Source organism: Talaromyces amestolkiae (assembly GCF_001896365.1).
Source record: "Talaromyces amestolkiae strain CIB chromosome Unknown scaffold3.1, whole genome shotgun sequence".
NCBI classification, from domain to species: Eukaryota; Fungi; Ascomycota; class Eurotiomycetes; order Eurotiales; family Trichocomaceae; genus Talaromyces; species Talaromyces amestolkiae.
Genome location: NW_024468039.1, coordinates 415,201 through 430,372, shown reverse-complemented (window position 1 = coordinate 430,372; position 15,172 = coordinate 415,201). Strand labels below are relative to the sequence as shown.

Here is a 15,172-nt window from a genome sequence, read left to right as displayed (position 1 = left end):
TCCTCACATGTGCAGCTATAAGTTCTTTATTTCCATTTTCCCAATCAGAATAGTTCCTACCTCGGAGCTTATCACTTTAGAGACGCTAGCTTACGCGCTAGTCTCTGGTTACCAATTGTGGGCAAGAATTATTGGGTTACGGCGATTACTCCTGGTATTCGCTAGTCAGCTAACAAAGAAAGACAACCCGTGATCCCGAAACATGAATCAACAGTGCTCGTCTAGCGCTGTAGAAGGGTAAAATGCAATTGATCCCTAGAAATACCGGACTAGCTATTGTTGGTTTTGAAATGCCATGAAATCAGAAATACTTGTAACTGCCAGTGAATATCAGTCGACCATATATCAATCACCGTTCCCGCAAGGGGATTTCCAACAAGGACCCGACTCACATTCGAGCCCAGAACATCAATAATCTCAGAAGCAGAGAAGGGAGAAGTATAGACCAAAAAAAATGGAGTGCTCTGAACACAAGGGCAAAATTGTGACATCCCATCTACTGMCCCGCCACAATTCATGGGAACAGTAGTGGCGTTGCCAGCCAAAGCCCAAACCTCTTTTCGTGGTGAGTTCAGGAACTTTTTAAGGGTTTAAAATGTAAGAGCAAGACTGTTGAATACCTTTTTTATCTTAATCACTCACTTCGAATCCGAGGATTGCATTGGCAACATCCACAGCGATTCTCTGCCCCGTCGTCACATACTCAGATACTTCAAATCTCTCAAGCCCCATTGCCCGTCTTCCGGGGGTAGATTTAATATCCTCGCTCTKGCCTCTTCCTTTGTGCTGGCTTTCTCCAGCACCACCCGGAAAATCCGGTGGAGCAATACCCTGTTCAAAGTTCTCCCTCTGTCTCTTGACATATTTGCTGTTGACTTCACATAGTGGTACCGACGGAATGTACAAAACACTCGAGTCGCTCATACCCCGATGCTCAGCTTCGACCATATGCGCCACATCGCAATGCCAGAAGACTGCATCGCCGGGACGAACGCGAGGAATTGAGACGAAACCGTGAGGGTTGATATGGGGATGAGTGGTAATAGCTAGCTCTTGGCCTGCGCCCATGGCTGCACCGTGGAACTGTGGAGTGTCAAGGTTAAGTTCCCAGCCGAGGCCGTTTGGGGTCTGTCGAACGAACGGTCGGAGGAGCGTATATGCTGTTGAAGCCACGAGATCAGGCATTACGCGCAGAGTTCCTGATCCAGGACCACAGTCCGAGAGAGAAAGCCATCCCTACATACATCAGTTAGTCAGTGATATGGGATGGTGCACTTTGAATGAATTCACATACCTGGTAAGATCGGAATACTGAACAGCCTCCAGGACCATTGTACATATCGACAGTAGCTTTCAAGCGATGAGTCACATCAAATGGATCATGGTTCTCCCAATCCCCACTGAAGATTTTGGAGTAACACTTTCGATATTCGGTGTCTTCCCAGCGCTCGAGCGATCCACCATCAAGGTGTGGACCGAGGTTGAAGGAGCGATCACCTGGCTAGGAATAATGTTAGTTCTTGCGTTATATATATATATAACAAAATTGCATACTTTTCTCATCCTGACTCTATCACAATACGTCAGCGGAACCTCGAGGTCTACGGGATCCTCTGGCTTCGCAGACCAGACCCGATTGAGAGCGACTTGAGCCATAAGCATGTTCTCATGAGCTCTAGCTTCTAACTGCGCTTTGGACCAGTAAAGCTCATAGACCTGGATATCGTTTGCCGGGAACCCCTTTGTTTGAGGGTTCTTGTTCAAGTAGTCTCGGATCTGCTCTTTCCATTTCATGGCTTKCGCTTCGTCTACCAAGCCCCTGATGACGATTGTGCCGCACTCGCGAATTCGTTTGACGATATCTTTGGGAATTTTCCCATTATTGGCGGCGATGTCGCGAAACTCGACTTCGGGAATCATGGTGGTATCAAAATTCTGCAATTTCTTGAGAGAAACTCGTTCTAGAAGACGACTCCAACCAGCTAGAACGGCATCTTCGTCCGATATTATATCTCGCTTCAAAGAAACAAATCTCGGAGGGAGCTCGGTACTTCCATTCGAGAGCGAAGCGAAAGCCGATGCAATAGAGCTTGCGCCCTCGGCTCTATTATTCGTTGCTTGCATAGTGAGAAGCTGTGAGAGTATTTCCAAAAAAAAAAGCCTCAATGGATATCAGAAGGATACGAAGATGAAAATTAAGCAATCTTTCCAAAAAAGAGGGAGATATTTATATACTCATGAAATATAGAGTGGGGCGCTTTTTGATGTAACTGAACGAGCTCTGTATACAACCCGTTGAATTAGCCTGGTAACCCAGGCTATATTAGGTTTGTTAATTTTAAAAATTTATTGCACTACTATCCAAGATCTCACCACGCCTCTGTACAACGACACAATTCTAGGATTTTGCTGCCTCTCTTAAGCGCTACTAAAAATGGTTTGAGGCATAACCCAGTGGTGATTGTTATCAAGCCCTAATCAGAAGCCCTAAGACCGAACACCCCATATCACGAAACTCGACTGATAGGTATTTTTGACTGGTAAGTATCTCTGAAGAAGTAAGATCACATTCTTATCCTTGTAATTCTCACCAGTTGAATGTACAATTTCTGTTCTTCAGGCTGAAGTATTATTGCTTTTGAATGACACATTCGGTGATCCGGCGATTCGGTGACGGTAGCATCACCGATGGCTAACGTTGAAACTGTAGATATAAACCCATTTATCATCCGGGTCAAAATTGAGACCTTATTGAATGCTGAATTTTGATTTATACTCTTCGATATTTTCAACTCTGAGTACATCATTTTCTATTGACTCGCGAGATTTATCAGCTAGTGTTCAACATTAAATATGGTCACTTTCAACATCGAGGTCATCTCCGACCCAATATGCTCGGTACATCCCTAAAACCCTTAAATTTTCCTTAGTTGAAAGCTCACAATTAAAGTGGTGCTTCATCGCCCACCGCGCCCTACAAAAAACAATACGCTTATACAAAACCACAATCCCCAACGGATCCGCCGACATTTTCAACATAACCTATCTACCCTACTACCTTCTCGATCCCGCGTTAACTAGCAGAGACAAAACAGATTTTCAGGGAGTGATTACGCCGCGTAAACATCAGAATCTGACCTATACGCGAATTACGCAGATTGGGCGCGCCTATGGGATAATGTTTAATTTCTGGGAGGGCAAAATCGGAGGGACGAGGGAGGTGCATCGCTTGATTCAATTGGCACAGAGTCGGAAGGGTGCGGAGGTTAGGGATGGGGTATTAGATGAGGTCTTCAGCGCGTTTCATGAGAGGGCAATCGATATTACGGATCGTGAAGTTTTGAGATCGATTGCTATTGAGGCTGGTGTGGGKGCTGAGGAAGTTGATGAATGGCTGGCTAAAGAAAATGATTTTGGGGGCGACTATCTTGAGTCGCAGCTTGAGAAGGCTAGGAAGTTGATTGGTACTGAGAAGAAGGGGGTGCCTGTTTTCATGGTCCAGGGGAATTATAGGTTTGACGGAGCGCCAGATATCTCTGAGCTGCTTGGGACATTGGTGGGTATCAGAGATGGAAAGATGCCCGACGAGGGAAATGAGATACAAGAGCATACCAATTCTAATGCTTGTTGATTGTACATCTCTTCAATGCAATTCGATCTTTAATCTAGGAGAAGTCTAATCTATGGTTGTAGTAATACATGCCTTATTGCTCTCCTCTCTTTTCCATTTCAAGCGCCGCTTGTGCCATGAGAGCTGCTCCCACGCCAGATCCATCTTTAGCAAGGCCTATACGGACTAGCTTCTCACCAGCAGGTCCAATCTCCTGTACCTCTAGGAGTGCCCCTCGCATATCAGACTCGAATGTTGGATATAGCTCAAACAGTGAGCCATCGGCACCGATATCAATGATTGAAGTTTCCGGAATAGACTCCTCGTGCTTTGAATATTGCGGGAGCATACCGCCTGAAGGGGATGATGATCCATTCAGCCGGGCGAACAGTTTTATAATTCGGCGCCATAACGAGTTCAATTTCTGACGAAGTCGCTGGACGCTAGAAATAGGCGAGTTTGCAGTTTCTGAAGTTTCGCGTTCTGTTACTTGGGTGTCGGGATACTTCAGCTCTGCTAAAGAAGGCTCAAGTCTGCCACTCTGTATAATGATAGCTGCCAATGATGCTCCAGCTAACCGTGCTGCTCGGCGGACAATTGCAGCAGACAATATCTGTATGGCCTTCACATCGGCCACTGTAACGCCTTTTACCGAAAGTTTTCTTTCGATGAGTGCCGAACTTCTGGAATATTCTTCACTTCCGGCAAGTGCAAGGTCAGATAGAAAAGAGCTGTCAATCCCCTGACTCTCGAAGATGGGTGACTCGTCATCAAATCCCATATCAAAGGCMCCTCCTTGCTGTAATTGCACCAGTACGAGCCGCAGCAGCTCTCCCAAATACATGCCCGAGATCCTTTTTTCGAACATTTGGCTTCCGGGGTCAATTGACTCGCCATCAAGTTGATCATCATACACAGTCCGCGGTAACACTTCCATTTTGTCATCCAAGCAGCCCCATTCCGTGTTGATCACCATAATTTGGCCGGCAATAGTATTTGTTGCACCGAGTCGTTTTACATTGGTCATCTTTTCGACATATGCTGCATTCGTGCCCGTCCCGAATATTACTGCTGCCAACGTGGAATCTTTCTGGCCTGCAGTATACGATCTCGTCAAAAGTGTTCCTACACTGTCGTTGGCGAGGACTGTAACCAAAACCGGTAGTTTCAGCTTGTCGATGGCCTCCTGCAGCATCACACAAGGGTCCCTTCCCACTGCCTCCGGAATATCCCAGCCTTTATCCCAACGAATGAGTGTTCCGCTTGCAAGGGACGTTTGCTCGCAGGTGAAACTGAATGTGAATCCTAACCTGTACGGGGCTGTGCGTCGCTCGCGTATATCATCGTAATCTTTGGTGTCTGCGGTTGACTTCTCGGCAAGAAAATCTGCAATCTTGCCTGCGATGAATTCGAATAGGGGTTTATAGCTTTGGCATACCATGACCTCAGGTGGTACCCGGTGTTTACTTTGGGCCACTGTAAACGTTGAATCGCCGAGTAAATCGACAAGGCAAATTCTGCAATTGCTGCCTCCCAAGTCAACGGCCAAGAAGGTGCCCTTCTCCGCCCCAGTCGGCACGCTCCTTAAGAAGCTCGGGAGCTGCCATGCGCGATGATTGACGAGGCCATCTCCTGGCAGTTTGTCAGCGATCTTTTCTTATCACAAACCGAAGATCAATCATACTCATTTGGCGGACAAAATGGCCCGTCACGCGCTGGACATCCGCAGGTCCAAAGTTAAAATCATCAGCAATACGCTGGGCTTGCGCCAGTAAGCCGGTTTGGTGGTCATTGGTGACGGGTGACATTACCAACGATAGCGAGAGTGATCAAGGTATATTAGATTGGCAACACATGACGAGGCCGTTGAAGTGCTATATTTGTTGAGAACAAACATAGCAACACTTGATAGCTTGGTTTCTATTTTAGACCAGAAAGGTTGCACTGTAGTAAATCTCTGCTAATGTCCAGTCGTAAGCAAGATGGCGACACCAGGAATGTCCGGCCAAATTGCCGGTGATGCCCGGATATTACCGGCCTTATCGCCCCGCATTTCGCAGACTCGCCGAGACTCCGCTTTTAATTCGGACATCGCCCGAACAACTCCTGACTTTGCCGGCAAACCCACGACAGCACTGAGCAGTGCAGATGCAATTACACAATAGCTTCACGATACTGGGCTCTGCGATAGATATGTCCGCCAATAACAAGCGTCCGCGTGTTGAGTACAGCAATGGACGTAGTGTCCACGAGGAGGAGTATGGCGCTGAGCAGAGGGCTCGAAAGGCCTGCAGTCAGTCCTCCTCCTTACCTTAGCCATCGAATGATGCGTTTTAGTACTAAATGGCGTTGCAGTTAATTGCCGGCGGCAAAAGATGAAATGCCTCATTGAGGACAGTAGTGTTGAATGTCGTCGCTGTCGCCGTTCAGGCCTGCCTTGTATTTTTGTGCCTCGCGCCAATGCTGCGACACTGCCGGAGCTTAAGAACGGCTCTAGAGAAGGTGGCTTCAGGACAGATGTTCTACGTAGGCTGCAGATTATTGAAGATGCTCTGGGTATGTCTGAGACATCAAATGAGCGCCTGGAATCTGTAGATGCGGGTGATAATGAAGGGTTCGATGAAGACGAAGAAACCTCGGATGATTTTAATGGCTTGGGCGCACTTTGGGACGCAGCAGTAATCCTCCAGAGTGCGCCGTGCTCTGTGCCGCGCACAATATGGCGACGGCGTACTGTCAGAGATCTTTGGTTATCGTAGGTGCCAAAACAAACTTGCTACTAAGAACAGCCGGCTAATCTTCGCGACAGCTTCCACGACCGCATGCCAGGCCTCCACTTTATGCCCCGCAGACAGACATTTTCTGCACCACAACCTATTCTCCTGGCGTCTATATTATATTGCTCGAGTATGCGCGGCCCTCCGGATATGGCGGACATAGCGCCGCACTACTTCACCGTTCTATGCAACGCAATCGCTCAATTGTGCATCCCTGGCAGTGCAATCGGCCAGACGCCGGCAGACAGCGAAGAATGGGCATTTCAGACTGTCCTTGGAATCGTGATTGCCGGACTCCTCACAGAAGCCACCGTCCGTGAGACTGGGATATGGATATCAATAGCATACAGGCTGATTCTTGAACACTGTCCAGCGCATATCGACGAGACTTCACGAGAATGGCGTAAGCTTTTTAGCGGTGTGCAAATAATCGACCTTGAGCATGCTTCTCTGCATCTATCCTGCCCTGTTATACCGATCGAGTCACCCCTTCCAGGTCTTCGAACTTCTCCTCGCGATCAGCTCTATAGATTATCTCGGATGATGCGCACCGGGCTGACGCATTTCACCGGGCGAGGATTGCCGACGATTTGGTCTTGTTTCACCACAGATCAACCGCCAGCTGCAGTAGCTTTGGCCAACAATTTCACTGCTGTAGATGCGGCTGTAATCAGAGACTGGGCCAGGCAATTAGACGAATGGCTCGTTGACTTCAGCCAGGGCCTCGAAGGCACAGATCAGGATCTGAAAGTGGTGTTTCGCCAATATGTTCTCCATCGACTGGTGGTTTTGTCTATATATCACCCGGGTAGAGGTTGTGATCTGTGGTCTAATAGTATTACGCCGAAGGAACAATATGAACTGCTTCTCTCAGCTCGTGCGACGCTCAAGTTGCATTCGCATGATGACTCTATATGGTCCAATTGGGACTTGATCATGATCACTTGGGCGGCGCTCATTGTTGTTCAGGGTATCGAAGGGGGAGCTGGTGATCCTGAAGGTAAGTTACGCATTCCACTTTTTATCTCAAGGGGAAAAAAGGCATTTGGTACACATGTAGAAACAAGAATAACCTTCTATAGATCTCACAAACATAAGAATACATCTCGAAATGCTAAAAAGAATGAACAAAACAAAACCCAGCGTCTGCGACAAACTCATAAATCGTTTAGAACTCAGTCTCACCAACGTTCACACACCTGCTTCGGCGGATTTTCGTCAGCAGCAACAAAACGGCTATGATGATCTCACAATGGCCGCCCCCATGGATCTGTCATGGCAGATATTTGACCGGTCTAGCCTTCAGCAGATGATGTACACAGACTGGCCAGCGCCCAGTGTTGGGGATGAAGAAGCGGGCCTAGGTTAATGCGAATGGGATGGTGGCTGATCTGTGGACGAAAAATTTCTGCTCGCCGATGCGAGAGGACATGCTGTCTGGAGTCAGGTCGCCCTCAAGTGGGACTTTTGATATTTTGGTATCAAGACTCAATTCAGCGCGCTTTTTGGAAGGCTGTTCGTCTAGACCTTGCTGGAGGATCGTTCGTTCGACGCTCGTGAAGTACTTTGCAGATCCAGTTAGTCAAGATTCCTCATACTAGTATGACAATGGTCTGTTTTACCTTTACCGTCTTAACTTTGAGCTCCATCGTGGCATCCTCGTCCACGACGACCATACTGCAAGGATGGAGCTGCAGACATGATAATGTACACAGGTGGCTGACACCTCCTTCAATTGCTTGCTGGATAGCCGGTGCCTTTGCAGTTCCCGATGCAATGATAATCACTTCCTTCGCATCCATGATGGTCTGCACACCAACCGTGAGCGCCATGCGCGGCACCAGGCCCAAATCATTATTAAAAAACCGCGCATTGGCAACAATAGTTTCGTGAGCCAGAGACTTGATTCGAGTGCGACTAGCCAGACTCGAGCCAGGTTCGTTGAATGCAATATGTCCATCACTACCAACTCCGCCCAGAAACAGCTCGATTCCCCCAAGAGCCTTAATCTTTGCTTCGTACGAAATACACTCTTCGCGCAGATCCGGCGCATTCCCGTTTAATATATTAACATTCTTCGAATCAATATCGACATGACTGAAAAAGTTCGAAAACATGAACGAGTGATACGATTCCGGGTGTTCGCGCGGCAGTCCCACGTACTCGTCCATGTTGAACGTGACCACATTGCGAAACGATATTTTGCCTTGGGTGTATGCTTCAATGAGGGCTTTGTATATGCCTAAAGGGCTGCTGCCGGTGGGCAGGCCGAGGACGAAGGGTCGTTCTGCTGTGGGCGCAAAGGCATTGATTCGTTCTGTGGCGGTAAGCCTCGGACCATGTTGATGATGTTGTGGGTTTTGCAAATATTCAGAAAGCCTTACTAATTATGTAATCAGCGATGTATTGTGCTGCTTTGTCTTGAGTGTCTCGAATGATTAGACGCATCTTGTTGGTAGTAGATGTTCGAGATAATGGCGACAGTAAGTCGGATCTCAAGCTGTTGCAATCCTAGTATCCGTGTTGATCCTTTTTCGACGATTCTGTGTGGGTTTTTTCTAAGCTATGACGATAGATTAAAGATAAACGTGGAAGTCTTTTTTTTTCAAAAGCAAGTCTATATTTGTTTCTCTCAGTTCCCACAACGAGAAATGATTACAACTCTGTCGTCAGCCCGGTCATGTCCAACTAGATCCGACGCATTCTCACGAAGCAACGTCAGCCAATGACTCTAACACTGCTTGTAGTCGACATCGCTGACAGGGCTGATCAGGAGGAGCATCCAGACCGGTGAGGCCCGGGTGAACCGGTCTACCCGGCATTTGTTGTTTAGCCCTAATTTATCCATCGAAGAATACCGAAAACGCCGGAATTTGCAATGGCATCTGACACGTGATATTGCTTGATTGTTTTTTTATGCAATCATATATGTTTCATTTCGAATCGTCACATAATCCCGCTTTTGCACTTGGTATGATCGCTGTTGTTTATTGAACGGGGCTAAGGGGCATGTCAACGCTCTCTACGCCCCTGGATATATGAGTGACTATCACGTGAACATGCCTTCATTTATTCTTCGCTGACATGAATGTCGAGTGTGGTTCTACCTGCTATGTCTATCAAAATTATGATGGCTCGCATCTTGTGGTCCATTCACACCGCAGTACACAAAGTTCAACATGCTAGCATGTGTCTCATCACGCTACTATGGTGCAGGATATATGTACTGAAACTTTGCGCCATGTATTATGCGAATTCAACCTAACTCTTTCTAGCTATTCGATTTCTATGTTTTTGTATTTCCATTCATGTAGTAGCTTGGTACAGTCTCTTTACTATGCCTTCTCAAGAGACCGGTGTCTTCAAAATAATGTGTTCATTTGGCTGTACAGGTACATCCATATTGTATATACAATTCAAAGAAAGCTCAATCATTACATACTTACTTCTTCAATTCTCCTACAGTCTTGTTTGGTGTTTCGGCATTTCTTTATTTCAGGCCGGAAACAGCTCGAGTTTTGTTAATACCACACTAATGACCAAAACCAAGGAGATGACTATAGCCAAATTGACAAGGTTCCTATTTCTAAACCATAGGCCATCTGCAGCACCTAACGCTACTAAATTCTTCATTCTATCTTTACAGTCTCGCGAATATCATAATGCACCCTCATCCTCTGATCTCATCTCTACTCTTCCTTAGCGCGAGCTATTCTGTCCTTGTACTTCTTACTACCCACGAACCACCATATCAAAATCAAGATCGGGAGCCCACCGACAACAACACATGTGTAGTTCATGTTCTGCACTGTAACAGGCATGCTGTAAGGGAAGCTGAAGAAAATGATTGCGAACAGCAGCCAAGCAACAGTTACACCGTTGACGAGCCAGCCCCATCTTCCCATGTGAAACTCGCCCTTGTGCATACCCGTCCGACCCATGATCATGTTTGTGGCGATAGGGATCAGGTAGGCGACGTTGTTGATAGTGACCGCTGCCCCTAGCATACTATTGAAAGCCGTGCTGCTACCAAGATAGAGACATCCTAAAGCTGCATTGGCAGCGGCAACCAACAACTGTGAATTGAACGGGATTCCGAATCGCTTGCTCACTTTTGCCCAAACGTCAGAGAATGGCATGGCACCATCACGAGCAAACGCCCAGAGGACTCGTGATGTAGAAAGCTGGGATGAAACGACACAAGGACCGAGTGCGACGAATAGGATGAATGTCAGGCCAAACGCACCACCGGCTGATTGTGTTGCTTGGTAGAAAAGCTCGGCGAGAGGCAGGCCGGTGCTGGTAGTAGACAGGGCTGCAAAATCCTGAACGCTGAACATGAGGGCAATGAGGTAAGTAAGTCCAGTCATGAATGCAATGGTCAGAGTAATGGCGATGGCAAGGGGTGCATTGCGCGAGGGCTACACCAAGGTCATTAGTAGCTTCGAGACTAGGATGAAAGAGAAGGCATACATTAGGCATTTCTTCGGTGATATGTGTGACACCATCGAGGCCACCCAGACTATAAAGGGGATTGACCAAGCCGGTAATGAAGCAAATAACATTGCTGTTCCAGCCGGTGTTGTTGATCCATGTTCTGAAAACGAAGTCGGTAGATTGATGCGTTGGAGCACATGCCACGACCGTGATCAATACGACTAGCCAGCCTATTTGTAGGTAGAATAGAGAGAACTTATTGAGAGCCGGAATTATCTTGTTGCCAAAAAGCACAACACCGGCGGTCAGCAAGTTGAGTATCTGATAAATGACGAAAGTCTGCCAGGTCTTGATAACAAGGTCAGGGTGATAGAGAGCATAAAGTGCTTGGACTATGTAAATTGTCAGTCGGGTTATATTCTTGGGGAGTGGGGACGGTGCGGTTACATACCGACTTCAGCAAAGATCAAGTTCGTTGAGGCGGTGGTAAATATCCCTAATATTAGTAAGAATGAGCTCCATAAGTCTAGATTTTTATATGAGACCACTTACAACCGCAAACAGTTAGCCACCCCGTGATGAAACTCAGAAAAGCGCTATATTTCTTCGGCGCAATGGCAGCTATCCAATGGTACATGCCACCCTCGGTCGGATAACTAGACACAAACTCGGCCAGAGAAGCACCAAGGAAACTCTGCAGAATCGTCACGAGAACGAAGCCGTAGATAATCGCACCGGGTCCGCCGGCATTGATTTCAGTGACAATGCCCAAACCAAGGCCAGTCCAAGAGATAGTTGTCGTTGACGCGAGGCCGATCAGGGATAAGATGCTGAAATGACGCTTGAGTTCCTGGGTGTGGCCTTGAGATGTGTCAGCACGCAAACATTCTCAATTAAATCATTATAGCAACGTACCCATCTGAGCCAGTCGTAGCTCGTCTGCATTCATGTCCGGCTCACCCTTGGCCTGAACCACAGGGTCCTTGGTAGTATATTCCGCCATGACTAATGATATTTCGTAATGAAACCTCTGTAGCTCTATAGACTCGGAAATAATCGATTGATCTGTTGCGGGTGAGCCATATCTTATGAAGTCGAAGCTCGGCCCTCCAAAAAGACCAAAAGGAAGGAACGTGATGCGATTCCCAAACAGGAAGCTCCTTATCACTAGCTTATCTACCCCACGTGAGAAGCACCGGCCCGATCTCACCGGATTTCACCGAACATCAGCCAGCGCCGTTTCTCAACCTCAATTTATTTTAGGTGAACTCTACGGCCCACAATTCTACCAGCGCTGTACCAAGACTATGCCGATCTTATCTTTGAACAGAAGAGATGGTCGGCAGATACAGGCGGGGTGGGGAAACGCCGTTTATTAGCGAGGTTGATATGAGCGGAGGTGTGAATGAGTGGTATAATAAGTGTGCCAAGATCAGCATGTCATGGTCTCAATTCTTTTGCATTCTCGTTCGTGATACAGCTCCTCGTTATAGGCCTTAAAACCATGTTGCCCAGCGTCAATTGGATCCTAGGGCTCGGCCTCCTAAGCGCCAACGTTGCACGCTCAGTTGAATTATCTGAACATGCACAGGCTCTATTTGATCAGTCCATGTCCTTTCAGGACCAGATCTACGACCCTGAGGCATCATATCTGCGTTACTTCTACTACCCTTTGGCCGCTGGTCCTCATGAAACCCGGTCAACGGTTTGGTATTCCATAGGGCTCCTTCAACGGAACCATGGGGACGACGTGAAGGAGGCCGTGAAGATTCTTGAGAACGTTATCGGTGATCAAGAAAAGAACTCTTCGGTGCAGTGGTATGGTGATTATACGGTCTATCCTGAGCAGCCGACTGTGGGAAGTGCTGCGTATGCTCCAGATGTATGATTCCCAATCGATTCAACAAATCACCATATACTGATCATCTGAGGTGTAGATTTATAACTCTTGGGACCCCAACTGGAGAGGCTTTATTGGCACGGCTTTGATCATTATTTATGAGGAATTTGGAAATCTATTGCCAACCAAAGTCCAAAATCTGATCCTCGAAAGCTTGCACAACAATACCGTCGGCGACACCTATCGTGTTGGCGGTGTCGATGGCGACAATCTATACCCAGCCTACTCAAATGCTTGGCTCATGAGAACCGTGGCCAGCTCCTGGACCGGACTCAAACTCAACGATTCTAACATGACAACCTCTGGCGACAAATGGGCCCAGGACTTCCTGGATCTATTCGATCTCAATAACACTCTGTCCGAATTCAACGGCCCAACCTATGCCGGTGTGTCACTTTATGCACTCACAATTGCAGCCAAATATCTCTCGTCCACAGAATCCGTTATCGGCCAGAATGCCCAACGCGTTATTCAGGATATCTGGGACTACGAATCCCTACTGTGGAACCCCAACATGCGAAACTTCGCCGGTCCCTGGGACCGCTCCTACGGCTATGACATGAATAAGTACGTCGCTATAATGTCTGAATGGATCTGGGCCCTGATTGGCAAGGAGCATGTCTGGCACTACAGCTCGCCTATTGGCACGATGACGCATGCCGATGACTTTGAATTAGCACCTGTCATTGCCGTGCTCTCTGAATTCCATAAGAGTCTTCTCCCGAAAACTGTGATATCGCGACTCAAGTCCTTCGTCGGCGAGCATACGTATACCGGACATACGTTTGCTCCTCCCGCGGATTACGAGCCAAGGAATATAACAACTTGGGTATCCGCAAATCTGACCATCGGCACGGACTCATTCAATCAGAGCGTCGTCGGCGGGTATTCAGAGGATTCGACTTCCTTCAGCCCTTCGGTTGTGCAATGGATACGCCCAGGCGGGTCAATCGGATACTTCAATTTGCATCCTTCAGAAACCGCTTTGAAGGCTGATGTGGCTCCATACGCGTTGAATTTGACGTATCCCCTCGGCAATGAGACGAGTAGCTTCACTTTCGTTCTTGCATCGAATCCGTTGGGGTCAAAGCGTGATATCACTGGCTTTGAAGATGTTGATGGTTTGAAGATTGATGTTGTTGGTGGTACTGTTGATCCTGTGCCTGAAATATCGTTCTGTGGGTTGGTTGGTGGAACTTGTAGTATTGTCCAGTAAGTTGATGCCTTTTTATCGATTCTGTTACCGTTACTGACTTTTTATTACTAGTAACTTTGAATTTTGGAATTTGACGTTCAGCATGCCGGCGAATAGCTCGGATGTTCCTAGCATCCAGTTCAAGTTCACACTCGAGTGAATTGAGTGATGTTGGGATTTTATGTGTTTGTAGTGTTTGTAACTCATTATTATTATCCATGTCAAATATAATTATCGAAAATTACCCTTCCCAAAAATGAACGTCGCGCCAGGAATATTTCCCACCCAAGATTAAACGATATTTCAAACCACATATCATGATTTAACCAACAACCATCTATCAAAACATCTTATCCCACACACTATCAGAGCGATCAAGCTCATCAGCTTCCCTCCGTAAAACATCCGCTCTGAATTTCCGGAACGCATTTTCTATCCGCTTCCTCATTTCGGGGTCTTTGGTGATGCTGCGGCTGGCGCTAGCTGAGCCGCCCAGGAGGCCTGTACAAGAAACCGATTAGCTGTTTATTTCAACGAAGGGATTATCAAAATACATACCGAGCTCTCCACCCAGAAACAGTCCTCCGGCCGAAGCAAAGAAATAAGTCGCAAAGTCTCCCCATGTAGACGGTCTCAGTAACGGCGTGATGTCAGGGATACTCTCTATTTTCACCATCACACATTAACACGAGTCTCAACAACAAGTAGGAAAAAGGGGGAAGAATATATACCAGTCCGTCCATCTGCAAACACAACACTAACAGGCTTCTCTCGCGCCTTGAACGCCTCAAACATCGCCTTGCGCGCACTCCGGAGTCGAAACGCAACGAAGAAGCCCAGGCCGATTCCGGCTGCGGACCCGACCAGAGTCCAGGTTGAGACTCGCGTGGCGGCAGTTTTGAGGGCATTGCGGTCGGATTCGCGCAGGTCGTGTTGGAGGTGTTGGTCGGCGAGCTTTGCGAGTTCGTCGCGGCGGTTTTTGCGGAGGGCGGCGAGGGAGTCGGACATCTTGGGTATGCTTCAAGATTCAATTGGTGTTATATTTTAAGTTGATTGTAAGTCAATAGTCAAGAAAAATAATTTTTAAGGTGAGAAGACTGATTATGTAAATGAAAAAGAAGCTGAATTTTAGCGGGGAGAGCTCCAAATACATGTAGCTCTTCCAGCATGATGACGTCAGCTAGCATCATACGATGTCCGGGCCACCCCAGAAAATGTTCTCGACATAATTGTATTCTTCAATTTATATACAA

The 15,172-nt window shown here is 47.3% G+C and overlaps 8 protein-coding genes across 8 annotated transcripts; 3 read left to right on the top strand and 5 right to left on the bottom strand.

Moving 5' to 3' along the window:
* Positions 1 to 630: 630 nt before the first annotated feature.
* BHQ10_002196 (uncharacterized protein) lies at positions 631 to 2,124 on the bottom strand (the record flags this gene model as incomplete). Its single annotated transcript, XM_040874315.1, has 3 exons — positions 631 to 1,236; positions 1,295 to 1,501; positions 1,555 to 2,124. The coding sequence occupies 3 exons, from the start codon at positions 2,122 to 2,124 to the stop codon at positions 631 to 633; spliced, it is 1,383 nt and encodes a 460-aa protein (XP_040730701.1).
* Positions 2,125 to 2,853: 729 nt separating this feature from the next.
* Positions 2,854 to 3,631, top strand: BHQ10_002195 (uncharacterized protein; the record flags this gene model as incomplete). Its single annotated transcript, XM_040874314.1, has 2 exons — positions 2,854 to 2,898; positions 2,951 to 3,631. 2 exons carry the CDS (start codon positions 2,854 to 2,856, stop codon positions 3,629 to 3,631), a joined length of 726 nt encoding a protein of 241 aa, XP_040730700.1.
* A 73-nt stretch (positions 3,632 to 3,704) lies between these two features.
* On the bottom strand, positions 3,705 to 5,418 carry BHQ10_002194 (uncharacterized protein; the record flags this gene model as incomplete). The annotated part of the gene is made up of 2 exons (XM_040874313.1): positions 3,705 to 5,242; positions 5,295 to 5,418. The coding sequence occupies 2 exons, from the start codon at positions 5,416 to 5,418 to the stop codon at positions 3,705 to 3,707; spliced, it is 1,662 nt and encodes a 553-aa protein (XP_040730699.1).
* A 174-nt stretch (positions 5,419 to 5,592) lies between these two features.
* Positions 5,593 to 7,756, top strand: BHQ10_002193 (uncharacterized protein; the record flags this gene model as incomplete). Its single annotated transcript, XM_040874312.1, has 5 exons — positions 5,593 to 5,752; positions 5,802 to 5,903; positions 5,966 to 6,365; positions 6,420 to 7,387; positions 7,560 to 7,756. 5 exons carry the CDS (start codon positions 5,593 to 5,595, stop codon positions 7,754 to 7,756), a joined length of 1,827 nt encoding a protein of 608 aa, XP_040730698.1.
* Positions 7,757 to 7,979: 223 nt separating this feature from the next.
* BHQ10_002192 (uncharacterized protein) lies at positions 7,980 to 8,835 on the bottom strand (the record flags this gene model as incomplete). The annotated part of the gene is made up of 2 exons (XM_040874311.1): positions 7,980 to 8,704; positions 8,772 to 8,835. 2 exons carry the CDS (start codon positions 8,833 to 8,835, stop codon positions 7,980 to 7,982), a joined length of 789 nt encoding a protein of 262 aa, XP_040730697.1.
* A 1,241-nt stretch (positions 8,836 to 10,076) lies between these two features.
* Positions 10,077 to 11,827, bottom strand: BHQ10_002191 (uncharacterized protein; the record flags this gene model as incomplete). Its single annotated transcript, XM_040874310.1, has 5 exons — positions 10,077 to 10,808; positions 10,861 to 11,216; positions 11,276 to 11,320; positions 11,377 to 11,685; positions 11,740 to 11,827. The coding sequence occupies 5 exons, from the start codon at positions 11,825 to 11,827 to the stop codon at positions 10,077 to 10,079; spliced, it is 1,530 nt and encodes a 509-aa protein (XP_040730696.1).
* A 501-nt stretch (positions 11,828 to 12,328) lies between these two features.
* Positions 12,329 to 14,079, top strand: BHQ10_002190 (uncharacterized protein; the record flags this gene model as incomplete). Its single annotated transcript, XM_040874309.1, has 3 exons — positions 12,329 to 12,706; positions 12,762 to 13,936; positions 13,992 to 14,079. The coding sequence occupies 3 exons, from the start codon at positions 12,329 to 12,331 to the stop codon at positions 14,077 to 14,079; spliced, it is 1,641 nt and encodes a 546-aa protein (XP_040730695.1).
* A 180-nt stretch (positions 14,080 to 14,259) lies between these two features.
* Positions 14,260 to 14,927, bottom strand: BHQ10_002189 (uncharacterized protein; the record flags this gene model as incomplete). The annotated part of the gene is made up of 3 exons (XM_040874307.1): positions 14,260 to 14,420; positions 14,478 to 14,582; positions 14,651 to 14,927. 3 exons carry the CDS (start codon positions 14,925 to 14,927, stop codon positions 14,260 to 14,262), a joined length of 543 nt encoding a protein of 180 aa, XP_040730694.1.
* Between the last annotated feature and the right edge of the window lie 245 nt (positions 14,928 to 15,172).